The sequence below is a fragment of the Diospyros lotus genome, chromosome 3 (genome assembly GCF_014633365.1).
Source record: "Diospyros lotus cultivar Yz01 chromosome 3, ASM1463336v1, whole genome shotgun sequence".
NCBI lineage: Eukaryota > Viridiplantae > Streptophyta > Magnoliopsida > Ericales > Ebenaceae > Diospyros > Diospyros lotus.
Window position 1 is genome coordinate 34284027 of NC_068340.1, and position 25131 is coordinate 34309157.

At 36.2% G+C, this 25131-nt stretch overlaps 1 protein-coding gene across 6 annotated transcripts; it reads left to right on the forward strand.

Annotated features, from left to right (window-relative positions):
• Positions 1-1036: 1036 nt before the first annotated feature.
• LOC127797117 (folylpolyglutamate synthase-like) lies at positions 1037-23073 on the forward strand. Of its 6 annotated transcripts, none has more exons than XM_052329680.1 (17): positions 1037-1291; positions 1463-1602; positions 1683-1748; positions 4419-4528; positions 4889-4949; positions 6535-6618; positions 6748-6804; positions 6959-7019; positions 9468-9514; positions 9685-9762; positions 16329-16493; positions 16594-16887; positions 17755-17833; positions 18989-19144; positions 19557-19717; positions 21536-21607; positions 22559-23073. In XM_052329680.1, exons 1-16 carry the CDS (start codon positions 1282-1284, stop codon positions 21593-21595), a joined length of 1629 nt encoding a protein of 542 aa, XP_052185640.1. In that variant the 5' UTR covers positions 1037-1281; the 3' UTR covers positions 21596-21607; positions 22559-23073. The 6 variants fall into 6 exon arrangements, 3 of the variants coding, with proteins under 3 accessions (XP_052185640.1, XP_052185638.1, XP_052185639.1); XM_052329678.1 differs by having other exon boundaries at positions 1039-1291; positions 22556-23073; XR_008022129.1 differs by having other exon boundaries at positions 1040-1291; positions 21536-21654.
• The last annotated feature ends 2058 nt before the right edge of the window (positions 23074-25131 follow it).

Sequence of the window (25131 nt, forward strand, 5' to 3'; positions counted from 1 at the left end):
GAATGATCAAGATAAAGTTAGAAAACATTCCAAATTTTTTATCAAATTATTTGTTAAATTATTTGAAATACATTAAAGGATACAAGCGTCATTTTTCTTATATATAGGGAATCAAAATATGCTTATGTTGAGAGAAATGAAAAATATGCATATATTGAAAAATTAAGATAACATGTCACGAGATGATTTTTTCAAAAATAGTCAAATAAATTTAACAAACATATTAGAAATAATAGAAATGCGAGATGCATCCTATATTTTAACTTTTTTTTTACCTCATGTATTTATTAAAAAATGTCCCCCAAAAAGAGAATTTTGGATATTAAAGTCACCATGGTTTGTATATTGCATGGGGACCTCTTGTACTTGGGAAAAACGTTTTAGCGGTGAAATAGCCCCTCCCCAGGTTTAGCCTTGGGCTGCAGCTAGAGCACGGTGGTCCTGGGCCACTGTTAGCCTGTGGCGGCCCTAGTTGGGCAGGGGTCTACCCCTCTCAATAAGCTCGCGGGGTTGCCTTCCATAGAAGTCTCTCGCAGCCACCATGGCTCCTCCACGAGGGTGCCTTCCTTAAGAGGCCCTTTGCGGCCTTCTCTACTGGGCCGTGGCTTGCAGTGGCCACCTAATCTCTCGCAATCATTAGTCATTGGGTCAATTTGTTTATTATTATTTATTAATTAATTTTTTTCAATGTACATTTGGCTTGCAGTGGCCACCTAACAGATGAAGATAAAATGAGAGAGATTTAGCACCACCTATGCTACCGTGGAGAAGCACTGTCGCCGTGGCGGCCTATCTCTTTTGGGTTTTTTTTTTTTAAAAAAAAAATAATTTCCTTACACGTGTCAGTCTGTCACTCTCATTTCCCCGTCGACGACGGGTTGCAGAGGCAATTGCACCCGCCCCGGGGGTAGAGAGAGATTATTGTGGACTCGATGTAAGTGGAGTGGCAATATTGTAAGTACCTCCAATGTTGGGGGATATTTTTGGTGATGTGATTGTAATTATATCTTCAGACTTCAGCAGCAAGATGATTGGGTGATTGATTTAATTAACTTGGAAAACACGGGTAAACGGAAGGGAAGGGACATGGGATGCGAGTCCAGTTGAGGAAGTGGGTAAATGGAATGAATGGCGGGGCCGGCTGGTATGTGTTTTCGAGTTCGAGGAAAAAGACCCAAATACACACATCTGAATCCTGACCTATCCTACTTTCTGCTCGGACTCGGAGGCTCGTAGCGTTTACAATCAGCTGCTCGGTTCAAGCTTCCGACTCGAATCAACATGGCAGAAGGTACTCTCTACTTTCTGCTCGCTATATCTTCCTTTCCGAACCCTATCAGGGATCCAAACGACCAGATATTGCAGACACCAACACGAACCCTATGAATTTGCGCCCTCGTTCAACAAGTTTAATTCCCATTTCAATTAGATAACCATGTGTTGGCTTATGATGTTGCTGAAGGTGAGCATGGGTCGCCTAGACCGGCAGCGTCGCCGTATGATGAAGCTTTGGACGCCCTGTCGTCCCTGATTACTAAACGCAGTCGCGCCGACAAGAGCAACGATGGCGACCGCTTCGATTTTCTTTTTGATTATATCAAGGTGATTCGTTGTTAATTATTGGTTTATCTGGTCACCGCATATTTGTGCTTGATTTGAGCTGATAACTATGGAAACCGTAGATACTGGACTTGGAGGACCCAATTTCGAAAATGAAGTTTATTCATGTGGCAGGCACCAAAGGAAAGGTGAGGCTTACCGATCAATTTTTCTGGATAAAGTGACCGCATATTTGTTTTGAGTCGGCCCACTGAATTCATTCTCATAAGAAATGGATTCTAGCTATATTCATTTTCTCCTTTTATTACTTCGGGTCGTTTCTTATTTCTTAGTACTGTTGTTGTTGGTTTTCCATTGATTATCATTGGACGTGTTTGAATTATTTTATATTTATTTCCTGATTGTTCCTGAATATATCAGCCGATTGCTCAGAGTGGGATTAAGGCTTGATATGCTGTTGTTGATGTTGTCTTGAATATATCAAACTAATCTCCAAGATTAAATTCGTTAAGGATGTCCATAATTCTAGGGACCTCAAGGACTCTTTTGCTGTTAGCTGAGTCACGAATATGATGCATGAAAACTAGAAAAAAAAAAAAAATGACAAATTGGATTGCTTGGAAGATTGACCACAACGTACAATATGGAAAAATCTGGCTCAATTTTGAGGAGTGGTTTTAAAAGTTTTGATAGAATTGAGTAGCAAGCTAGAATTTATGTAGCAGATCCTACAAAGTGGAGTTAAGGCTTGATACATTGTTGTTGTTTTAAAATTTTGATGGTTATTCCATCTGCTAGAAAATTTTAAGGAATACGAGACTCTTTACGTAATTTTATTATTATTTTTTAAGATCTCAAAGGTCATGCTAGATGACTATACATATATATATATATATTAAAATGAGCTAATCTTTGATGTTCCAAGTTGTATTCCTATGTCTTTATTATCTGGACATGCATCTTTATACAAGCCTGGTCTATATTTTTGTACTTTTAGTTATAGTTTATTTATATACATGTCTTCATCCTTTACTTGGAATGTGTATTGTGTATATCGAAGATCATTGTGGCCCCTCTCTGTCATGCAAAGTTCTATATCTGCTAGCTTGATTAGTTGGCTCTATCATAGATGTTTGGTGGAGTTTATATTTTAATGGATTTTATCTAGTCCTATAAACAGCTGATACATCACCATATATAGGGCTCAACCAAGTTATTATTATCTCAATGTTCCCAACATTGCAGGTCTAAGAAGCATGATGTGAATACAAATAGGGAACATGATAGAGTATTTTTTTTAGATAATAATATATGAACAGCATAGATATAACAAAAAAATATATTTTGGTAATTATTTTTAGTAATGCTTAGGAACATAATAACTGGAAAGCATTTAAAATATTGAAGAAATACTACTAACCCATCAGCGCCCCCCCCCCCCCCCCCAAAAAAAAAAAAAAAAAAAAAATCCTCAGAGTTGTACTTGGGCTCAATTTTGTTGTTCTATTCTAAAAACTTGTGGTATTTGTAGATTTTATCCCAAAAAAGTTCTGGACCCTCTTTTAGAAACCTTCTTGTGTCATCAAGCATGCCCATCACACATCAAACGCATACACACATGTGGCAATTACGAGACATTTAAAAGAAAAAACAAAAGTCGGTACTAACTGTTACATGGTTAGTTACCGTTACAATGGCTTTAAAAAAATAAAACATAACTTCCGATTTCTTTAATGCCTTTATTCTGATTTTAAGGCTTAATTTGTGCAAACGTCAACATCACTGTATTCAATAATCAAGGAATGACTAAAAGAATACATCATCAGCCTTATTTGTAAATATCTAATAAAAATGGAAACAAAACAAAATAACAAGATAAATTCTAATCTAAAGCTAATTTCTATAATCAAAATAGAAAATACGTTGGTGGTGAACTTGGCTTCTGGAGTGAGACCTAGACCCTGCCTTAGGATAGGTTGTTGGAGATCAACAATTGTCTTTTGAGTGACAACTCAGCATGGCAGAGGCCACAGAGTGGTGAACTTGCCTTTGCATGGTGGGGGATGCTCAGCTGTGGAGGTGCTTCACCCTTATGACTTACTGAGGTGGGGGTTGCTCTTTGTTGACAAGAGGTTCATTCTTTAGAAGTTTCATCAGCAGTGCAGTGGAGGTACCATAACTGTAAGCATACTTGCCATGAGTGAGTGCCACAGAGAGTACTAATGCAGAGTTTGGGGATGCGTCCTGTGGGTCACAGGCTTCGATTGTACATATGCTGAGCCAAGGAGGTGCTGTGAATGTTCTTACGGGCATCAAGTGCACTACCTTGCTCAATCAATTCTCTATTTCCAGGAAAGATGCGGAGGTCCATCTGTCACCTCATGGGAATGGCACTTGGAGAATCAAATCAAGTAAGCTTGATTTTCAAAGGGAAGAGCTTGTGGACATTTATGTGCCACCTCATGGTCTTGACACTTGGAGAGTCGCATGGTGAACTTAATACCTGGGGCAGAGATGGGAAATACATGACATACTAGTATGCATGATTGTTGTGTGCTCCAACAGTAATTAATCTGTAACGAATTTCTTTCACCTTGCTTTGTTGTGTTTGTATTTCTTTTTTATCAGTTTCAAATCTTTGTTTGCTTGTGCACTTGTGTTGCTGGAAACCTTATTGCATTGGTTCCTTAGTTTTAACATCCTTTATTTCATCTCTGTGTAATCAAGAACTGCAGTCACATCAAATAAAATCATCCTTTTTTCACAAATTACACACAATAAATAAGTTAGGAACCTACTTGTGGATTCCATATATGGGCAGCTATATGATGTTTCTTTCATTTTGAGATTCACAACAGGGATCGACATGTACATTTGCCGAGTCTATATTACATAATTGTGGTTTCCACACTGGACTTTTCACATCTCCTCATCTGATTGATGTCCGAGAAAGATTTCGACTGGATGGGTAGGTAATAAGTTATTTTCTCCTATTTGGATGTTCTATAAGTAGGAGTGCTGATCAAACATTGTTCACTTTTCTAATGTTTACCTTGGACCAAGGGTTAGTTTAACTAACTTATTGGTTCTGTTCTTAGTCATGGCTCAAACCAACAGTTCTATCTCCTGAAACTTCGTAAGCTTCCCAATATGTTCTGCCTAGACCCTTGGGTCCAAGTACCTTCCTTATGGTGGTAGAAAGTACACGTGAATCATGTCGGGCAGACATTTTTAATTTTCTTTTGGTTACGACTTATGAGTTTGCAAAAATCATGCTACATCACATTGATTTTGTTTGTTAACCTTTCACTTCGGTTGATCATTTCAGTGCAGACATAGGTGAAGAGAAATTTCTTGCATATTTCTGGTGGTGTTGGGCCAGATTGAAGGTGTGACCATTTGGATCCATTTTGTATCGTGATACTTATTTTTGAAATTATTTGCTCTAACTATTCAGCCTGTTGTTCTTTTCTTGCATTATTTTAGAGACTTTTTTTTTTGGTTTTTGTCAACTACTTATAATTTTGCATGTTGGAAAATAATTACTGTAGCTAGTATTGACTTCTGTCAATAATTTTGCGTGAGAGAAAGGCTAGAGTTGTTAGCTTTGTAATCTTGGGGGAAAACAATTGGGGCGCTCGGGGATAGAAGGGAGAGAAGGGCCGCTACTGTACTGATCGTTTTCTGGAAATAAAAACTGCTCTCAGGAGGATCTTAGAGGTTGGATGTAGTGCCATTCACATGGCATGAACCAGGATAATCTTGATATTCTTGTGGATGTGTGGTTTGTGTTTCTTGTTTGGTTTAATTTTGTTTTCTATTTTATTTTCTGTTGATTCTATTAAATCTGTTCCTTAGATCAAATCCGTGAGTGTGTGAGAGTAAGTGTGGTAGAATTTCTATCCAAAAAATTAGTTCCAGCAACCCTAGATATAACAAATACAAAGCTACATAACCATATCCAAAACTAGAAATACAAGGGAATATATGTTTTCATGTTTTGGGGACTTGATATTTTGATTTTACCTAGCACATTAAGTTCCATGACTTTCCAGCAAACACTGAAACAAATGGATTCTGAAGGGTGTTAATCAGATGGTTCTGTCCCCATCAACCTTGAGCCAACATGTGTTTCTTCTTAATTTTTACTCTGATATTGGAAATTAGGGCTTCTGATTTCATCATTTCATATCTGATCTCCTTTGGAGTTTTATTGAGAACTATTTGCTATGGGAACCAATGATTTTCTCACAATTTTCTTTGCTTTCATTAGTAATAACACAAGAAATAATACTAATAATCCAATCGAAACATTTTTGGGAATTACCTTGATAATTCTAATAATCCAATCGAAACATTTTGGGAAATTACTTAGGAGTTGGAGCTAATAGTTCATTGTTTCGTCGAGATGTGAGGAAATTACCTTGATAAAATTAATTATATGTTAATGATAGCAGTCAATAATTTGGTAGTTTATTGCTACCCTCTTCTCATCCATAATGGGTTGGTTACTGTTTGACTTTTTAACGGGTGCCTTTGCTGCAAGAGTTAATAGTTTGTGGAGGATAAGTGCACAAATATGGACTGCGTCAATGAGGTAGAGTAGTACTTTGTATATCATGTTGAACAGTTGGGCATCAATTATTGGCTGCAAGAGCTCCTTACTGCCCAATTGTTTCATACCTTGGCCTGCTTTGTTTATTTGCTCTGCATATGCTTCTCACCAAAGCTTTTTCTTCTTTTCTTCCAAGTCATTGGCCTACATTCCCAAGCTCTTTCTCCCTTGATAGTTGTCAAAGTACAAATACAACAATGGAAAGTCAATGTATATGCATCAACTACAAGTTTATATGCTACAGCTCATTTATTGGGCCCAGAAGTTTCTATTGATCTGGTGTTTGCTTTATTTTGCTTTTCTTTTTTATTCCCTCCCTCCTTTTTCCTTCTGTAATGGGTTGCTCCATTTGAATGCAGGAATATACCGGTGATGATTTACCAATGCCTACTTACTTCCGCTTTCTTGCTTTACTCGCCTTCAAGATATTTGCTGCGGAACAGGTAGCTTTAACAATATTCTTCCCCTTCTTTTCTCTCTTCTTCTTTAACCCTTGTTTTCCCATAAGAATCACATTGTACCAAATGCATAATATTTATTCATCAGCTTATTCTAATTGAGGTGAGATACAGGTGGATGTTGCTATCTTGGAGGTTGGGTTAGGTGGAAAGTTTGATGCTACAAATGTGGTATGCTTGAACCTAAATATTCACCCAAAGATATTTTTTTTATGGTTTCAGTTTTCTTGAGAAATAAACACACAATCAATCAAATGTGTTTTGTCTTGTGCAAAGGAACAGTGTTTTGGCTGGACATTTCTAACATGCTTGTTTTACTTTTCAGGTACAGAAGCCAATCGTATGTGGTATATCTTCCTTAGGGTATGATCACATGGAAATTCTCGGTTAGATTTCTATCCCATGACTCCATAGATAGCCCTTTGTCTCAGATTTTGACATAGCTCTGGTAAATATGTTGTACGTATCTCATCAGTGAAACAGAGGCATATAGCTTCCATGCTTATGGTACTTTCCTCTTGATGACAAAGATTGGCCGGTGATTTTCTAGATAGTCAGGGATGCTATATTTTGGCTATTATGTAATTTAGAATCTCGGCATAAACCATGGAACTTTTTGTTTTTTGATTCATTGGCTGATTTGTTAACATTTTTAATTTTGTTTGTTAGAATGCAATTATTGATTGGCACCTGTTCTCCTGTTGTGAAGTTAAGATTACTGCCTAATGAATTTTCATGTGTGTATGCATCCTTTTTGCTGATTCATCCCAGCGTGTAATATGGCATTGAAGAACCCATTAAATTGTTTTGATGCCAGTGTATTTTTGCAAGAATCATTGATATTTTGGGTCATGAGGGTAGGCCTATTATAAGGTAGCATTACCCTACGAGGGCTGTGGACTTGGACATTGAAATAACTTTTCCGAAACCTTGCTAAGCTGTGGAATCTATTGCTTCCCATGCTCATTGGATAGATTTTTTTTTTTTTTTTTTTCTAGTTAAGAGTAAAAGTAATAATATGAAAAATAAAGTTAACTCTCTATCTAACAACTTAAGGTGGTGTTCTCTTTGTGTTTCAGTTTTGAGTCTTGAATTCATTTTCAGTTTTGTGTTTTGAGTGTTTATTTTGAAATTTTTGAAAACGTGTTCTTTTTGTCATTCTAAAAAACTATTTCTGAAAACGAAAAATTGGAAAACGCGTTTACTTTGAAATTTTGAAAAACTATTTCTTTTTTGTTATTATGATATTTTATTTAATAAATTTAATTATTAAATAATAAAATTAATTCTTTTTAATAAAATTTTACTATTAAAGTAAAATAATAAATTTAATTAATAAATTACTAACATACATCTTAACAACAATTTATGTTAAATTATACACTTAATAATATAACATATGTTATCTTATATTTTTAGTTATAATATAGATATATTACATTTTTAAAATTTTAAATAAATATATAATTTTATTTTTAAAATTTAATAATAAATTTTTAATTTTGTTTTCTCTTCTTTTATGTTTTTTCTTTTTCTTTTTCTTTTCTTCCTTCTCTTTTTTTTCTTTTTTCTCCTTTCTTCTTCTCCAACGCCTTGCATCTTCTCCGGCACCGGCGACCACCGCCGGCCGGAGATACAGACGATCAGAACCTACCATTAGAATCTCCAAGCCAAGGGGGAAAACATACCCAAAAATCAAGAAGATCCAACGGCCAAATTTCCTTAGATCTAAAGTTAATCGTTCGACCCACCTGCCTATCGTGCTACCAGTTGCCATCGGCCACCATGGCCGGTGGTTTCGGGCGATCTGAGGTAGCCACTCTACACCGCCCATCGACCAACATACCCAAAAACAAACAAGAGAAGGAAGAGGAGAGAGGAGCGAACAGAGGAGAGAGGACGAAGACCAACAAGATCAAACGGCGGGGGCAGTGGTTGGCGTAGTCAATGGCGGTGATGGTGATGGCGGTGGCGGGCATAGTCGACGGCGGTTCATGGCGGTGACGAAGATGGCGGGGGCAGTTGATGGCCGACGAGGGAGAGAAGAGAAATGAGGAGAAAGAAGAGAAGGAATGGAAGAGAATAGATGAGAGAGAGAGAGAGGAGTGATCTGGAGTTGGGGGGTCGAGATTTGGGGGGGGGGGTGTTGCGTGCGTTTTCCGTGTTTTGGTGTTTTCAATGAGTTTTCACTGAAAACGCCCAAAACAACAAAATCTTGTTTTGGGTTTTCTTTACAAATTTTTTCCTTGTTTTCGAAAATGCATTTTTGAAAATCGTAAAGAGAATGCCTTTTCAGTGTTTTGAAAAATTGAAAACTCAAAACAGGTTGAAAACAGCAAAGAGAACAGGTCCTAAGTTTTTTGATGAGCTGGTGGCTAATAATTCAACATGGTATCAGATTAGGAAAGGTCCCTAGTTCAAACCTCATTGCTAACTCAATATTTAGCTTGTTGCATGTGTTTGGACTAGTTATGCAGTGAAGTTTGGCCACGCGTGAGGGGGCATGTTGAGAGTAAGCATGATAATACAAAAGATAAAGTCAACTCTCCATTTAACAATTTAAGATTTTAGATGAGATGATGGTTAACAATTCATCATTTCTCTTGCTTTTTTTCTTTTTATGTTCTTTTTTGGTAAAGAATCTTGCTCATATTGTGTGAACAAGGAAAAGAAAGCCCAGAAAGGGTTATTGATAAGGTATGCAACAGCTTGTTTGTGTGATAAATCCTGATTGATTTTTTATGACCACCGGATTTATGTTTGAGTTTAATGATACTTTTAGAGGTCATCCCTATCACATAATCCTCTTAGTCTTTGCAATATGCTGTATACAGGTAATACTCTTGGAGAAATTGCAGGAGAGAAGGCTGGCATTTTTAAGGTTTTTTTGAGAATTACCCTCTCTCTCTCTCTCAGAGCATTATTGTACTGAAACAGGAAATGTGCCTTACATCCAAAAGAAAATCTATTCTCGTTTGTTTTCTTCTTCACTCTATCTTTGTTACTTTGTTTTTTGGAGGTTCTCATTGCTCTTGATCATTGCTTACACAGCAAGGAGTTCCAGCCTTTACTGTGCCCCAACCTGATGAAGCAATGTCCGTACTTCAAGAAAAAGCTTCCCAGTTAGATGTATGTTGCTGATTTATTTATTAATTAGTTTACTTTAAACCTGATAATGGATGTAATTAAAGTACCTCAGAATATGTAAATCCAACTTTTAAAAATAATTTATGTTATTTAACTTGATTACTTCACTGGCTTTGGAGCAAATCACTGCGAGAAAATGCTCCACTTGTTCAGCAAATGGAATAATAGACTTGGAGATTTCCGTGCCTGGTTGAGTTAATTTATTGCTCACTGACTAGATGACTCTTGTGTGTTGGAGACTGACGCAGCGTGTAGCTCATGTGTGAAAAAAACACACCAAAATAAATCCTTGAAAGAGTAAACTTCAATGGCAGAAACTTGGCTTTCAAGAAGACACAAAAACAAGACTGTTTTGCTAAGAAAACCCAAATAGGTTGCTGAAATTTGATTGAGAAAAACTTGATTACTAACTCTAGATCCTAGGCATATTTATAATGTTTGGCTAATCCAAATCCATCTAATATTTGTAAACAAAATCCAACTAGAATCCTAATAGAAATAAATCCTAATCAAACACAAAATAGAATCCTAAATCAAGTATAAACATGAAGTAGAATCCTAAATCAAGTAGAATCCTAAAACATATGAAGTATTAAAATACTGTTCTGGCGCTACTATTTTGGTGATACTGTTCCGGTTTGGTTGGGTCGGCCTTGGACCGAGTCTTGATTGGTGACCGCATCATTCACCTCCACTTGAGAAAAAATTTGACCTCGAATTTTGATCTGGGTAGGACAAATCCACGTTTGGTAAGTACAAAAAGAGATTAGCCACATTGAATGTTTGGAAATACCCATATGATTAGGAAAATCCACAATATAAGCATTATCATTGATCTTCTTTGTAATCTTGTAAGGATCATTCTTCTTTAGTTTGAGCTTGTTCTGTTTTCCTATTGGAATCCATTCATTCTTCAAGAATATCATGACTTCATCTCTAACCTCAAATTCCTTGTGCTTCCTATGCTTGTCAGCTGTCGTCGTGTTCTTCTTATTTGTGCAACTTTTGCTTGGCATCTTCCTGAATCGCTTGAACTTTTCTACTAAGGGAACATGAGCAAAGACATTCCTCCCCCTCTTAGCCCTACCTTTGTTGGCATGGGTCCAACCATCGCCATGTTTGTTGCCATCTGCCTCTACTATATTATTACTGTTAGATTGAGGAAGTTGGACATTCCATCTTGAGTGCTTTTCTAATCTGGTAAATTTTATCACAAGTTCTTCTCATTTCATCAACTTTCTTGATTTTGACTCCTTAACAGCTTCCAAATTCATCTGTAGATTTTTCTTGCCTGGAGAAGCATTCTTTTGCAACTGTTTCGAGTAAAGATTTATTCCATGACTACCAGCAATCACTCCATCACTTAAAATATTGATGTTTGAATCCTCATTTGGTCTAAACACTTGATCAACTATAACAGCAGCTGCTACATCATTCTTAGTTTCGGAATCTAATTTCAAATTAATACCAAAAGCAGTTGTATTACCCGAGTTAACTAGCCTGAGAGATCCAACACCCCTATCCATAAAAAGACCCCTGTGACCATCTTGCTTTTGTAATCGCAAAGGTGAATATGTTCTTATTGCTTTCGATTCAACCATGTCAGAGCTTGAATAAACTATAGAAGGATTTGCTACCATGGCCTCCATCTCCTTTATAGTCGCACATCGATCAGAAGAAACACCACCATCCTTGGATAGCAAAGCAATGCCTGAGCCCTCGGGATTGGAAAATACCCCAATATGAGTCAATAACCTTGGAGTTTTTGTCATGTTAGCAACATAAATCAGACTTGAGTTTGCAAACGTTGAGGTTGCTGGGATAACATAATGTTCGAGATCAAGCTCCAAACTCAACGAAAAACCATTCTTTAGTTTATACTCATCGTTTCCCTAATGGTTGTGTTGTTGCGCATTCCTTCTAACCCCTTTACCACTAGTGACATAGCGTGTAGTGCAAGTGTGAAAAAAAACACACCAAAATAAACTCTTGAAAGAACAAACTTCAATGGCCAAAGTTTGGCTTTCAAGAAGACGCAAAAACAAGACTGTTTTGCTAAGAAAACCCAAATAGGTTGCTGAAATTTGATTGATTAAAACTTGATTACAAACTCTAGATTCTAGGCATATTTATAGTATTTGGCTAATCCAAATCCATCTAATATTTGTAAACAAAATTCAATTAGAATTCTAATAGAAATAAATCCTAAATAAAACTCAACTAGAATCCTAATAAAAATAAAACCCTAACCAAACATGAAGTAGAATCCTAAATCAAGTAGAAATATAAAGTAGAATCCTAAATCAAGTAGAATTCTAAAACTTAAGAAGTATTAAAATAACATTATGACACTACTATTTTGGTGATAATGTTCCAGTTTGGTTGGGTCGGCCTTGGGCCGAGTCTTGATTGGTGACCGCATCATTCATCTTCACTTGAGAAAAAAATTGATCTCGAATTTTGATCCTGTTTGGACAAATCCACATCCGGTAAGTACGAAGAGAGATTAGCCACATTGAATGTTTGGAAATACCCATATGATTAGGCAAATCCACAACATAAGCATTATCATTGGTCTTATTTAGAATCTTGTAAGGACCATACTTCTTTGGCTTGAATTTGTTCTGCTTTCCTGTTGAAATTCGTTCCTTCTTCAAAAAGATCATAACTTCATCTCCAATCTCATATACCTTGTGCTTCCTATGCTTGTCAGCTGTCGCCTTATATTTCTTATTTGTGCAATTTTTGCTTGACATCTTCCTGAACCGCTTGAACTTTTCTGCTAAGGGAACATGAGCAAAGACATTCCTCCCCTTCTTAGCCATATTTGTGTTGGCATGGGACTAGCCATTGCCATGTTTGTTGCCCTCTGCCTCCATTGTATTATTACTGTTAGATTGAGGACGTTGAACATTCCATTTTGAACGCTTCTCTAATCTGGTAGATCTTATCACATGTTCTTCTCCTTTCATAAGCTTTCTTGATTTTGACTCCTCAACAGCTTCCGAATTCATCTGTAGATTTTTCTTGCCAGGAGAAGCATTCTTTTGCAACTGTTTCGAATAAAAGTTTATTCCATGACTACTAGCAATCTTTCCATCGCTTAAAATATTGATGCTTGAATCCTCCTTTGGTCTAAGCACTTGATCAGGTATAGCAGGAGTTGAGTTAACTGGCCTAGGAGATCCAACACCCCTATCCACAAAGAGACCCATGTGACCATCTTGCTTTTGCAATTGCGAAGGTGAATATGTTCTTGTTGCTTTCGATTCAACCATGCCAGAGCTTGAATACACTGTAAAAGGATTTGCTACCATGACCTCCATCTCCTTTACAGTCGCAAGTCGATAAGAAGAAACGCCACCATCATTGGGTTGCGAAGCAATGCCTGACCTCTCAGGACTGAAAAATACCCCAGTATGAGTCAATAACCTTGGAGTTTCTGTCATGTTAGCAGTGTAAATCAGACCTGAGTTTGTAGACGTTGAGGTTGTTGGGACAACATAATCTTCGAAATCAAGCTCCAAACTCATCGAAAAGCCATTCTTTAGTTTATACTCATTGTTTCCCCAATAGTTGTGTTGCTGCGCATTCTTCCTAACCCCTTTACCACTAGGGTTGGCTATCATACGACCAAGATCATCCTCATTGTCGCTATCATCCATCATTGGTCTTCTAGGATTAATGAGGACATGATTAATGACTGGTCTTCCCGGTTTAACATAGCTGGCTTGATTCATGCCATTAGTCCGATTCCGATTATCCTTAACTCGTTGTAAAATACCCAATTGGTTGCGGATTCGCTCCAATTGCTGCTCCATTGTACGAGTTATTTCCCGTTGTTCTTCGATTGCTCTCCAAACCGCGGGCAGCCCCCAATCACCGTCACGAGGCTGGTTGCTACCGTTACCTTCAAGATTGGCCAGCCATCTGATTGGTTGATGAACCGCTCTGATACCACCTGACGCAGCGTGTAGCGCGAGTGTGGAAAAAAACACACAAAAATAAACCCTTGAAAGAACAAACTTTAATGGCCGAAACTTGGCTTTCAAGAAGACGCAAAAACAAGACTGTTTTGTTAAGAAAACCCAAATAGGTTGCTGAAATTTGATTGATTAAAACTTGATTACAAACTCTAGATGTTAGGCATATTTATAGTATTTGGCTAATCCAAATCCATATAATATTTGTAAATAAAATCCAACTAGAATTCTAATAGAAATAAATCATAAATAAAAGTCAACTAGAATCCTAATAAAAATAAAACCCTAACCAAACATGAAGTAGAATCCTAAATCAAGTAGAAACATGAAATATAATCCTAAATCAAGTAGAAATATAAAGTAGAATCCTAAATCAAGTAGAATTTTAAAACTTAAGAAATATTAAAATAACATTATGACACTACTATTTTGGTGATAATGTTTCGGTTTGATTGGGTTGGCCTTTGGCCGAGTATTGATTGGTGACCGCATCAACTAGGGTTGGCTATCATATGACCAAGATCATCCTCATCATCGCTATCATCCATCATTGGTCTTCTAAGATTAATGAGGATAGGATTAATGGCTGGTCTTCCCGGTTTAACATAGCTGACTTGATTCACGCCATTAGTTTGGTTTCGATTATCCTTAACTCGTTGTAAAATGCCCAATTGGTTGCGGATTCGTTCCAATTGCTGCTCCATTGTACGAGTTATTTCCCGTTGTTCTTCGATTGCTCTCCAAACCGCGGGCAACCCCTAATCACCGTCACGAGGCTGGTTGCTACCGTTACCTTCAAAATTGGCCATCTGATTGGTTGATGAACCGTTCTGATACCACCTAATGCAACGAGTAGTGCGTGTGAGAAAAAAACACACCAAAATAAATCATTGAAAGAGTAAACTTCAATGACCGAAGCTTGGCTTTCAAGAAGACGCAGAAACAAGACTGTTTTGCTAAGAAAATCCAAATAGGTTGCTGAAATTTGATTGAGAAAAATTTGATTACAAACTCTAGATCCTAAGCATATTTATAGTGTTTGGCTAATCTAAATCCATCTAATATTTGTAAACAAAATCCAACTAGAATGCTAATAGAAATAAATTCTAATCAAACACGAAATAGAATCCTAAATCAAGTAGAAATATGAAGTAGAATCCTAAATCAAGTAGAATCCTAAAACATATGAAGTATTAAAATACTGTTCTGGCGCTACTATTTTGGTGATACTGTTCCGGTTTGGTTGGGTCGGCCTTGGGCCGAGTCTTGATTGGTGATCGCATCAGAGACAATTATAGAAACTTGGCTAACTAAACTTAATTTCTTAAATAATGTGGGGTTTGCTTGGTAGCACAGGCTATAAGTCAAACTGCAAAAAGTTTCAGTCATAGTGGTGAACTTCCACAAAGCTGTTTAGGATAGATATGTGAGCTAAATAAATCTGAGGCATCATATTAGCTGCTGGGGATAACCTCCTGTAAAAGGGAAAGGAGAGAATCGGCCATGAGAGAGAGGAGGCAGAATATTCATGTGATTTGGTTAGAGAGTCTTATGCTTTTTCAGGGTCTTAATGGAAGATGTTGGTCTCTACACAAGCCCAGACACCTTGGTGACTGGCTGATATGAAAAAGCAAAATTAGCTGAGAGGTGGATTGAATACCAATCTGGTCTGACTATATAAATATGTTATTCGTGTGTTCCAGAGGGGTAAGGTCCCTTCTGTATGCCCAGAGATGACTTGCTTATTATGTTACCTTAACTAGAGGTGGCACTTGAAAATAGCATCTCTGCCTTGGCTGTCAGATAAGACAAATGGGTATTGTAGCACTCATGTATGTCGCTGTAGCCTTTGGCAAACTTGTTTTTTTGGTAAAGCTGTAACTCTCGCTGGTTCAGGGGCAAGGTGTTTGTCCTCCAATCTGTAGTCCCTATGGTTCCCAAGCTACAAGGACGTCATGCTTGTGGTAAATACCTAGACAGTTGGAGTAGCTGTAAGAAGACAAGCAGTAAGACAAAGAGGCTATCTCCCCAGAGCTGAACATGAGATAGGGCTCTATTGAATTGAAGTTTTGGCTCAATGAAAGCACAATGTGCGATCTCCTTGGCCATGTGAGTACTGAGAGAGGTGCTTGGTGAAATGATACTAGCTCATGAATCACCTATGAAGCTTAACTAGGATATTTGAGGTTAAATAAGAGGCTTGCTAAAGCCACATGGAGAATTCCAATACTAGATTTAGAGAATACTATTATGCCATGTGTTAGCTGTGATATGTACTGCCAGAATCATGAATACAAAAGACCAATCATTAATTCTAATTTTTGAACTAAAAGCACTAAAGTTCCCTTCATTTTTGTTCTGGCAAGATGTGCATGCACCCATGTTATGCTATATCCTACCCTGCACATGCTGCATACCCTTTCAGTTTTTTTCTATTAGGAAATCAAGTACTTCAATACAGTATTGATTGTGTATTGTTTTCTTCATATGATTTTTAATAATTGGAAAAAATTATGAGATGCTGGATTTTTTAGTGGAGATTTCAGCAAATTGTGCTTATTACAGGTACAGCTGCAAATAGCATCTCCATTGGATATGAATTTGTTGAGTGGTCTACATCTTGGGCTTGATGGTGAGCACCAATATCTTAATGCTGGTCTTGCTGTTGCTTTATGCTCTACTTGGCTTCAAAGGACCAGTCACATTGAAGTTAACTACTTGGATCCAACTGTAAGTTTCTTTGAAATTAAGTTTTGCATTCCACATGGTTTTAAGATTTGTCAAATATTGTGCTTATTCAACAATATACTTCTCTTTCTTCTTGGAATAGAGTTCTCTGCGTGAACAATTCCTTAAAGGACTTACAACTGCTACTTTACAAGGACGGGCTCAGATTGTCTCTGATAGGTTGATTGATGTTGAAAGCCCAGGGTGTCTGGTGTTTTATTTGGATGGAGCCCATAGTCCTGAAAGCATGGAAGTATGTGCAAAATGGTTTTGTTCTGCCATAAGAGAAGAGAACCAACAGCACAGTTTGAGAAATGTATGGCATGATAGATCCAGTGTTTCACATGACACAGTAGATAATTACTACCATGAAACTCCTTGGCAGTACTCCACACAGGTAAGACAGCACCAAACTTTTTGAGTTTGTTAGATAATTATTTTTGAAGAAACCTTAAGAGTAAAAGCTGGGAAGACCAATTCCATAACCATTTCCGATAAAAAAAAGGAAGCAGCAAAGGAGAAAATGAGCTTAGGGAAAAGGCGGGAAAAGAAAAGAAGAAAGGAGGGAGAGAAAGTGTGGTCGCCAAGTGTTTTACCCAACTCTTTCAGGGGGTCAATGTCTTGATGATGTCCATTGTAGAGAGTCTCCACTCACCAACCTGGTGCTCTGAAGGGAGTTAATTTTTTCTATGCTAAACGAATGAAAAACAGTAATTGTTCTTGCAATGTCAATTTTCATGCATGAGTGCTTGGAGTTAGTGACCCTTACTTGAGATTTCATCACCAGGAAAATGGTTCTATCATAACGATAAAGGGTTATGAATAATTGATACTGGCTCAATGTTGCTGTTTGTGTGTTCCTCTTATAAGAGACATGAATTTGTTCAACTTTTGGAATATGATTAATTACCTTACTTGCATTATCGCACTCAGCATTTGCTGACATTTGCAAAGTGGTGGAATATGATTAATTATTTTACTTGCATTATCGCACTCAGTATTTGCTGACATTTGCAAAGTGGTGAAAAATCTTTATGATGCAGTATCTCTACTGTGATTCCAACTTCTAAACTAGCAATGCCTTTGCTAATTTTTTTTTTTTTTTTGGGTATTGTAAAGTTCTAGTCATATCTGTTCACATGAGAAAATACATTTGGAGTTTTGGAATGTATTCGAAACATCTTTTTTGTGACATCTGGTCTCTCAATATTATGCTGGTTAATTTTTGTACTGGATGATAAGCTATACTTCTAAATATGTGCAGATTCTATTGTTCAATTGTATGTCAGTAAGGGACCCACAGTTGCTTCTTCCGCGCCTGGGTACAACATGTTCTAATAATGGTAATTTTATTTTTTATTTTTTATTTTGATTAGATGTTAAAATAACTGCCATGATAGTGTAACTAGCTTATGTGCCATCATGGTGGTTGTTTGAGAGGGATATATCTTTAGATTTAATACAAAGGACCAATGCTGATGGTCATTCCCCAATTCATGGGGCACACTGGGAGGGCTGGATTTAGTACAATCTTAATGTGTGCAGTTATTCTTGATGGTGGTTCCTGACATGAATGAACCAGTGTTTCGGTGGTAACATCTTTAAACTCTTTTACCTTATGCCTGAGGCCCACTGGCTGGTATGGGTGGTTTAGCCTCTAGACATTGCATTCATCTTGTTTCCTCAAGAGCAACAAGATATAAATTAATTTTCATATATTTTGGGTATTTGTTGATTTCTTTGGGATCTCATTCCATTTTCATGTAAAATAAATCATTCAGCATAGGCAGTTCATCCTTCTGAAAAAATCTAGTAAAACTAGAGTCTAGAAATTAAGGAGTCCTATATGCAAATGTGTGAGCTCATATCCTTAGCCATTGGGTGGTCAATATGAATAGTTTCTGTATTTAAATGAGGGCTTGACACGTGTAGTACCTCTGATAGTTTATCATTTATGATCGGAGTCGAACAACAACAATGTACCAAGACATAACCCCATTTGTTGGGTCAGCCCTATAAACTCTAGTTTGCCATTTATCTCTATCAATGCCCATATCTTCTATAAGGTAATTATAACCCATATCATGCTTAAGAGTCTTCTCCCAAGTATTTTTTCTGGGTCATCCTCTGGCTCTGTTGCTACAAACTTCTTCCATTCCACCCAATCTGCTTGCTAGTGTATCCATCGGTATTCTTGTCACAGAGTCAAACCATTTTCAACATGTCCTGCACATTTTATCTTTATTCGGTGCCAACTTATTACGGATAATGTCATTTTTAATTGTTGCCTTTTTTTGGGGGGAGGGGGTGGTGTTGGTTATGAGAGTCATGTTATAATTGACTTGACTGCATAACCTGCTATGATTACATCTTTGTTAGGTGGAGTTAAGAGTTGATGGTTTATGGTCCTATCTACTAACATTGCAAAGCTATTCAAACTATCTCTTTATAAAAGAAAGTAGAATTGGTATTGACAACTAATTAGTTTGATGTTTCAGGAGTACACTTCAAGAAGGCTCTGTTCGTGCCAAACATATCTGTCTATAATAAAGTGTCTTCTGGTGCCTTACCATCAACAATTGAAACCCAAGTTGACCTCTCATGGCAATTGACGCTTCAAAAAGTATGGGAGAACATCATTTCTAGTGAAAAAGGTACTTTTCCCATTCTTGTAAGTGTCCTGTTTGACCAGTCACAGAGAGAGAGAGAGATTTCATGATATGATTAGCCCTATGTGTCTTGTTTGAATTAATTTGAGGCTGGCAGTACTTAAAAAAGGGGTAATGTGAGAAAGTGACGATTGCATTTTAAGTCTGAACAAGAAGAAACATGACCAGGGGCTTTCAGGAATGCTGGCCATGCAAAACAAAATGGGAACTTTCAGATTTAATCAAATTTTTGTTTCTTAAATGGGACGTGGGTGAAGTTTGGCACAATGCTTTGGGATTTAATGTACTTCCATTTTATTTTGCGGAATGAGGTTTCAGTTGTCTTTAATGCTGCAGCTATGATTTGTTAATATTTCTTTTACATGATGTGGCTGTATGTTACATTTTGACTTGATAGGAGGGGATGCCAGAAATTTGGACTTCATTTGTGAAGAAAGTGAAGATGACAACAAGAAGTATGTAGAGAATTGTGAGAACAGCATAGTTTTTGCTTCGCTTCCCTTGGCTATGAAATGGCTGCAGGACACTGTTCGGCAGAATAAATCTGTTCGTTTTCAGGTAATGCTTTGCTTATGAGTGGAATGCCTATTTATGTGAAAACAGGCAAAAGGTTTTGTCTTTGATTTGCTCTACCAAGAACTCGATTATTGGGTTGATGGATTGGTTAGATTTAATTAACTAATTATTTAACTTCTATTATCCACAAGAAATGAGGGAAAGAGATGAGATTTTTGACGCATAAAATCCAAGGAAAATACAAAGCCAATGACTCTTAAAAATCCCTTTTGTGCCATAGGTGCTGTGCCCAAGGTCTTGCTTGCATGTTCTTTTCTGCTAACCTAGTACTTCCAGTTTCATATCAAGTCTGTGACATGACACTCTTGTGTGATTGCTTGAGTATTGAGTCACAGTATATCACGAACTAAATTAAAACCCCAAACCATGAACATCTCAAGTTAGAATGAGGAACAAAACAAAACTAAATATTTAGATCTTGATGCTCTCACCAAACTCTTTATGTGTTTTTAAGGCTTTTTGAGACTTGAACTAAAAGTTCTCAAGATTATTTCTCTATGATTCGTCTCCATGGCCTATAGAGCATTTTGTAGAATGGAGTCTTGTATGCAAATATTTATGGTTATACAGATATAAAGGCATTGGAGCTTAAAATACAACATTTTCGTGAGAAAATAGGAAAATTTCAGGTTGAGTCGCTACTCTTAACATTCAAAAGGCTTTCAAACACCTTGAGAAAACTGAAAATTTAGCTCTCTGGATCTCCAGAGTATTCAAATGGGTTGTATTCAAACAAATTTGGATCAAGTTCAAATGGATTTGGATTGGCTTGAAATAAACTTGAGCATGTTCACAAGAAACACTAATTTTGACATCATTTTTGACTCTTGAAACTCTTGAATTTGAAGATCGTCATGAGAGTTAAAGTTGTCCCTTGAGTCTTCTTTCCAATTCTGAAAGAGTTGGGCTCAATTGGATATTGGACGAGAAACTCATGGCCCAAAAATTGAACATATGTCAAGTTGAACTCCTTGGTTTTCTTTGGAGGTACTCCAAACATAATTTCACTTATGCCCAATATTCTTGAAAGCATGTATGATGATTTTAATCACTTCAAACCCTATCTGAGATGTTAATCTAAAAATTATTATTCATTTATATAATTTTTTAATACTAGAAATCCCAACAGGTCTTGAGAATATAAAATGGAGTTTTGATGACATCTGTTGTGCTCAAGCACATATTTTTACTACATCAACATCTTTGATGAGCCTTGGTAACCATTATAAGTTGCTCCTTTGTGGCTGAAAGGTCACAGCTTCAAGGTTTGGGAACAGTCTTTTTGCAAAGAAAAGGTAAGGCTGTGTACAAAAATGAACAATGAACCTCCCCTGCCCCTTATAAGGTGAGGAGCCTTGTGCACTGGGGACACCCATTTTATTAACATCACTGATGAGGAACAACACTTCAATTGGTTGAACCTGTTCAAGGAATAAATCTTCCATTTATACTGGACATTTTTATGATATGGGTAGAACCAATGTTGTTTTCATACTATGATAAGTAGGAGATTTGACAAGAAAGCACAATAATCTGCTTTCAACTTGGATAGAAGTGCTGCTTTCTAATTGGATAAATGCTTCTGATGGGTGAGGAATCTGTAGAAAAGTATAGTCAATAAGTTTAGATACATTTCAAGTTTGTCTTCTCTTCATGTTTACAGCTGGAAAACAAATCCCCCTTCCAGCTGCCAATATGTTAAACACTTTTTTTATGTTAGTTTCTTGCAGATTTGTTTTAGTTGTTGCCACCTTTTTGCTGTACTGAGACCATTATCTTTTCCTCTGGTTCATGTATCAGGTGCTTGTCACTGGTTCTTTACATCTTGTGGGTGATGTATTAAGATTAGTCAAGAAGTGAGACATGGAATTGGTACGCATTTACTCACATGTATTAAGACGGTTGCATTAATTCCCAAAGTGAGTTATGCTTCATGCTTCTTATCTCTTGTTCTATTTAATAGAATGAGTGCTTGTGGATGTGAGACATTGTATTCTGTCAGTTAATGAAATTAACACTCATGCTGGCGACATTACATTTTGTGATTCACTATCTCAAACTTTCTTCTAACAAAACAAAATGTATTCAATTAAATTTACGTTCTATACTCTGAACAATCTATTGGATAATGTTAAGTGGTTTGATTTATGTTGTGTTATGTCGTCTGTCACTTCCAAGTACTGTTTAGTGGGTTGCAAATACTGAGTTGTTTTCTAGTGGAGAATAAGTGGTATTAGACAATCATCTTGTGTTTAGGTTGTTTTCTAGTGGAGAATAAAAGGTATTAGACAATCATCTTGTGTTCAGGTTGTTTCCTAGTGGAGAATAAGTGGTATTAGACAATCATCTTGTGTTCAGGTGGTTGGTGATCCTCTAGTGGAGAATTAAGTGTCCATTTAGCGTTGTGAAATTTTTACTGTCAATAGGATCTGTTCCGTATAAATTGTTTTTCTAAGATGTTCTATCGCCTGGCCTGCTGCAGAGTGCTTCTCTTTCGTAGCAGAAAAATAGATACTTCTGTCATATAAAAGTAATCTTTATCTTGGCCAAATATCATTAAGAATATGGAAACACACTTTTATTTAAAATGTGTTTTAAGTTGTCCGACAGCATGGGCTCTATAGACTTGACATAATATCCAGCAACTCCCATTGGATCCTCCTAGAGGGAAGTGGCTCCAGTGAGACTTGTTGGACTTTGTAGTGGGTATTTGCTTCAATAAAGAAATTATTTCATACAATTGTCACATTATATCATAATCATTGTAATGTGATAATGCATGGTATAACTTGTATAATTTTGTAATAATTGATATTGCAGCAGTCAACATATTTGTACGGGTGCCTATGGAACAAATTTTCCCTAGTGTTGTGAATTATACAATTTCAACAGCCTCTCTCTCTCTCTGAATTCCTTGTCCAACCTTGTTGACCAAGATGGAGTGGAGGGTACTTATCAAGCCCATTCAGAAAGGCTGCTCAAACATCCTCTGAATGGTTGTAAGTAAAGGTTTTGGTCTTTCAAAACAGGTCTCTGAATACCTTTATGTTTTTTGTTATAATCCGAGTTTTGTAGCTGTTCTGGGTGGCGTCAGAGTTGCAAGTTTTGTCGAGTTTTGCTGCATCCTGAAGATAATGTCCTTTATTGCTAGGCAGCAAACTCATAGTTGTTGTTTTTTGAATATGCTTTAATAAGACATTGTAAGTTATGTTTGATGAAATAAGATGAATAGTAATTAATACCTAGGGATGTATTAGGTTGTTCATCTTGGAAGAAGGTTTCTCACCTGCTAAGAGGGGCAGAACTCTAGCCTGAATTTTGTTTTGATCTTCATCGCATCTAAGAGGCTGTTTGGCTTACCCTTTTTTTTTTTTAGGATTTATAAGCTTTTTTACTTATAAATTGTTTAAAGCTTAAAAGTTGAGTAAAGTTAAGTTGATGACTCGTTTGAAATTATTATTTATATAATTATATGTTTAGTTTGAAAAAAATATAAGTTATCATAACTTAATAAACATATATAAAAAATATATTTTTTAATAAAAATAAATTATAAATAGATAATAAAATTTTTATCATTAGATATTGATAAGTTATATATAATTATTAAAAATATATTAATATAATATTTTATGTTTAAATTTAGGTTTAATTTTTAAAAATGTTAAATATATTAATATAATATACATTAAAATATATATGTCAAATATATATATATATATATATACACGCGCATGTATATAGTGAAGGGTGGACGGTGATGACAATGGGTATGGGTGACAAAGGTGGTAGGAGGTAGCGGCTAATATAGAAGTAAGAGGTAACAATGGACGTGGAAGGAGAATATAAAGGCGACAATGATATCATTTGGTTAGAGGTGGTGGTGATGATAGTTGGTAATGGAGGAGAGGTGACTAGAGGAGGAGATTGGAGTGAATGATAGTATAATGTTTTAACGGATAAAATTGTAAATATTTGAGTTGTGTGAGGTTTAATTCGTAATTGATTTGGTTAACGAAATAAGTTATCAAGAGCTTATTTGGAAAAATTGAGAGACCAGTTTATTGAAAAAGTTGATAAAATAAGTTTATAAATTTGGCAGCATTTAAACTCTTAAGGTCTATTCTTTTGAGTTTTCAAAATACTTAAAACGTGTTTTTTCTATTATTTTCAAAAATATATTTTTAAAAACATGAAAAAAATTTGTAAAGGAAATCCATTTGTTGTTTTGAGTGTTTTCAATGAAAACACACTCAAAACCCAAAACACGGAAAATGCACCCCCACCCTTACCCAATCTTGCATCTTTCTCTCTCTTTCTCCCTCTTCTTTTTTCTCTCTCAAGCCTCAGCCAAACACCGCAACTACCATCCCCCACTATTTTCTCTGTCACTGCCCTCCTCCCGTCCAAACTCCTTTTTTTTGTTATCCGTCGCAGCGCCTGCCATCGCCATCGCCGTTGCTGCACATCATTTGCCTATGTCTGCCTCCCCACCATTTTCTTCGCCACTATCCCCCTTTCTTCTACTCTTTCTATTCTTTGTTGGCCATCACAACGCTTGCCACTGCCATCACTACTGTCCATTGCTGCGCATCGCACGTTGTTCGCCTACGCCGTTATCTCTTCCAGATCCATCGCACCTCGTCGTTCTCTTTTCTAGATTCGCCATCCACGCCCATCACGCCCAGATCCGCCTCCGCTGGTCATCTCTTCCTTCTACTCTTTTGCCATTTCTTGCTTCTTTCTTTTGCCCTTTCTTCCCTCTACCATAGTCTTTCTCCACGCTCAAATGGTTTTTTTTTTTTAATTTTTTTCAATTATATTTTTAAAATTTTAAATAAATTAATATTTTACTATTTTATAATTTATAATTTTTTTAATATTTATGTTATAGATAATTTAAATCTCAAAATTAATGTGAAATTTTAATTTGTAAGTAAAAATAAATGTATCATGAAATTAATAATTGAGTTAAATCAAAAATAATTTAAAAAAATACTTTATAATTTTAATGTATTATATATGGTTAGATTATTAGTTATCTCTCGTATTATATCTTATATTTTTTGAATTAAATTTATAATTTATTAATAAGTATTTATAATTTTAAATTAAATTTATTAAATAAAATATTATAAAATATTTTTTTTCAAAATTCAAAGTAAACACGTTTTCTAATTTTTTGTTTTAAGAAACAATTTTTTAGAATGACAAAAAAAACACGATTTTAAAAATCTCAAAACATATACTTAAATTACAAAACTCAAAATTAAAATACAAAGAGAATACAATCTTAGATTTTTAACAAATAGGTAATAAAATAAGATATGTAACTTATAAAACAGTAACTTATAAGTGGCGAAATCGATAAGCCAAACACCCTCTAACATTATATT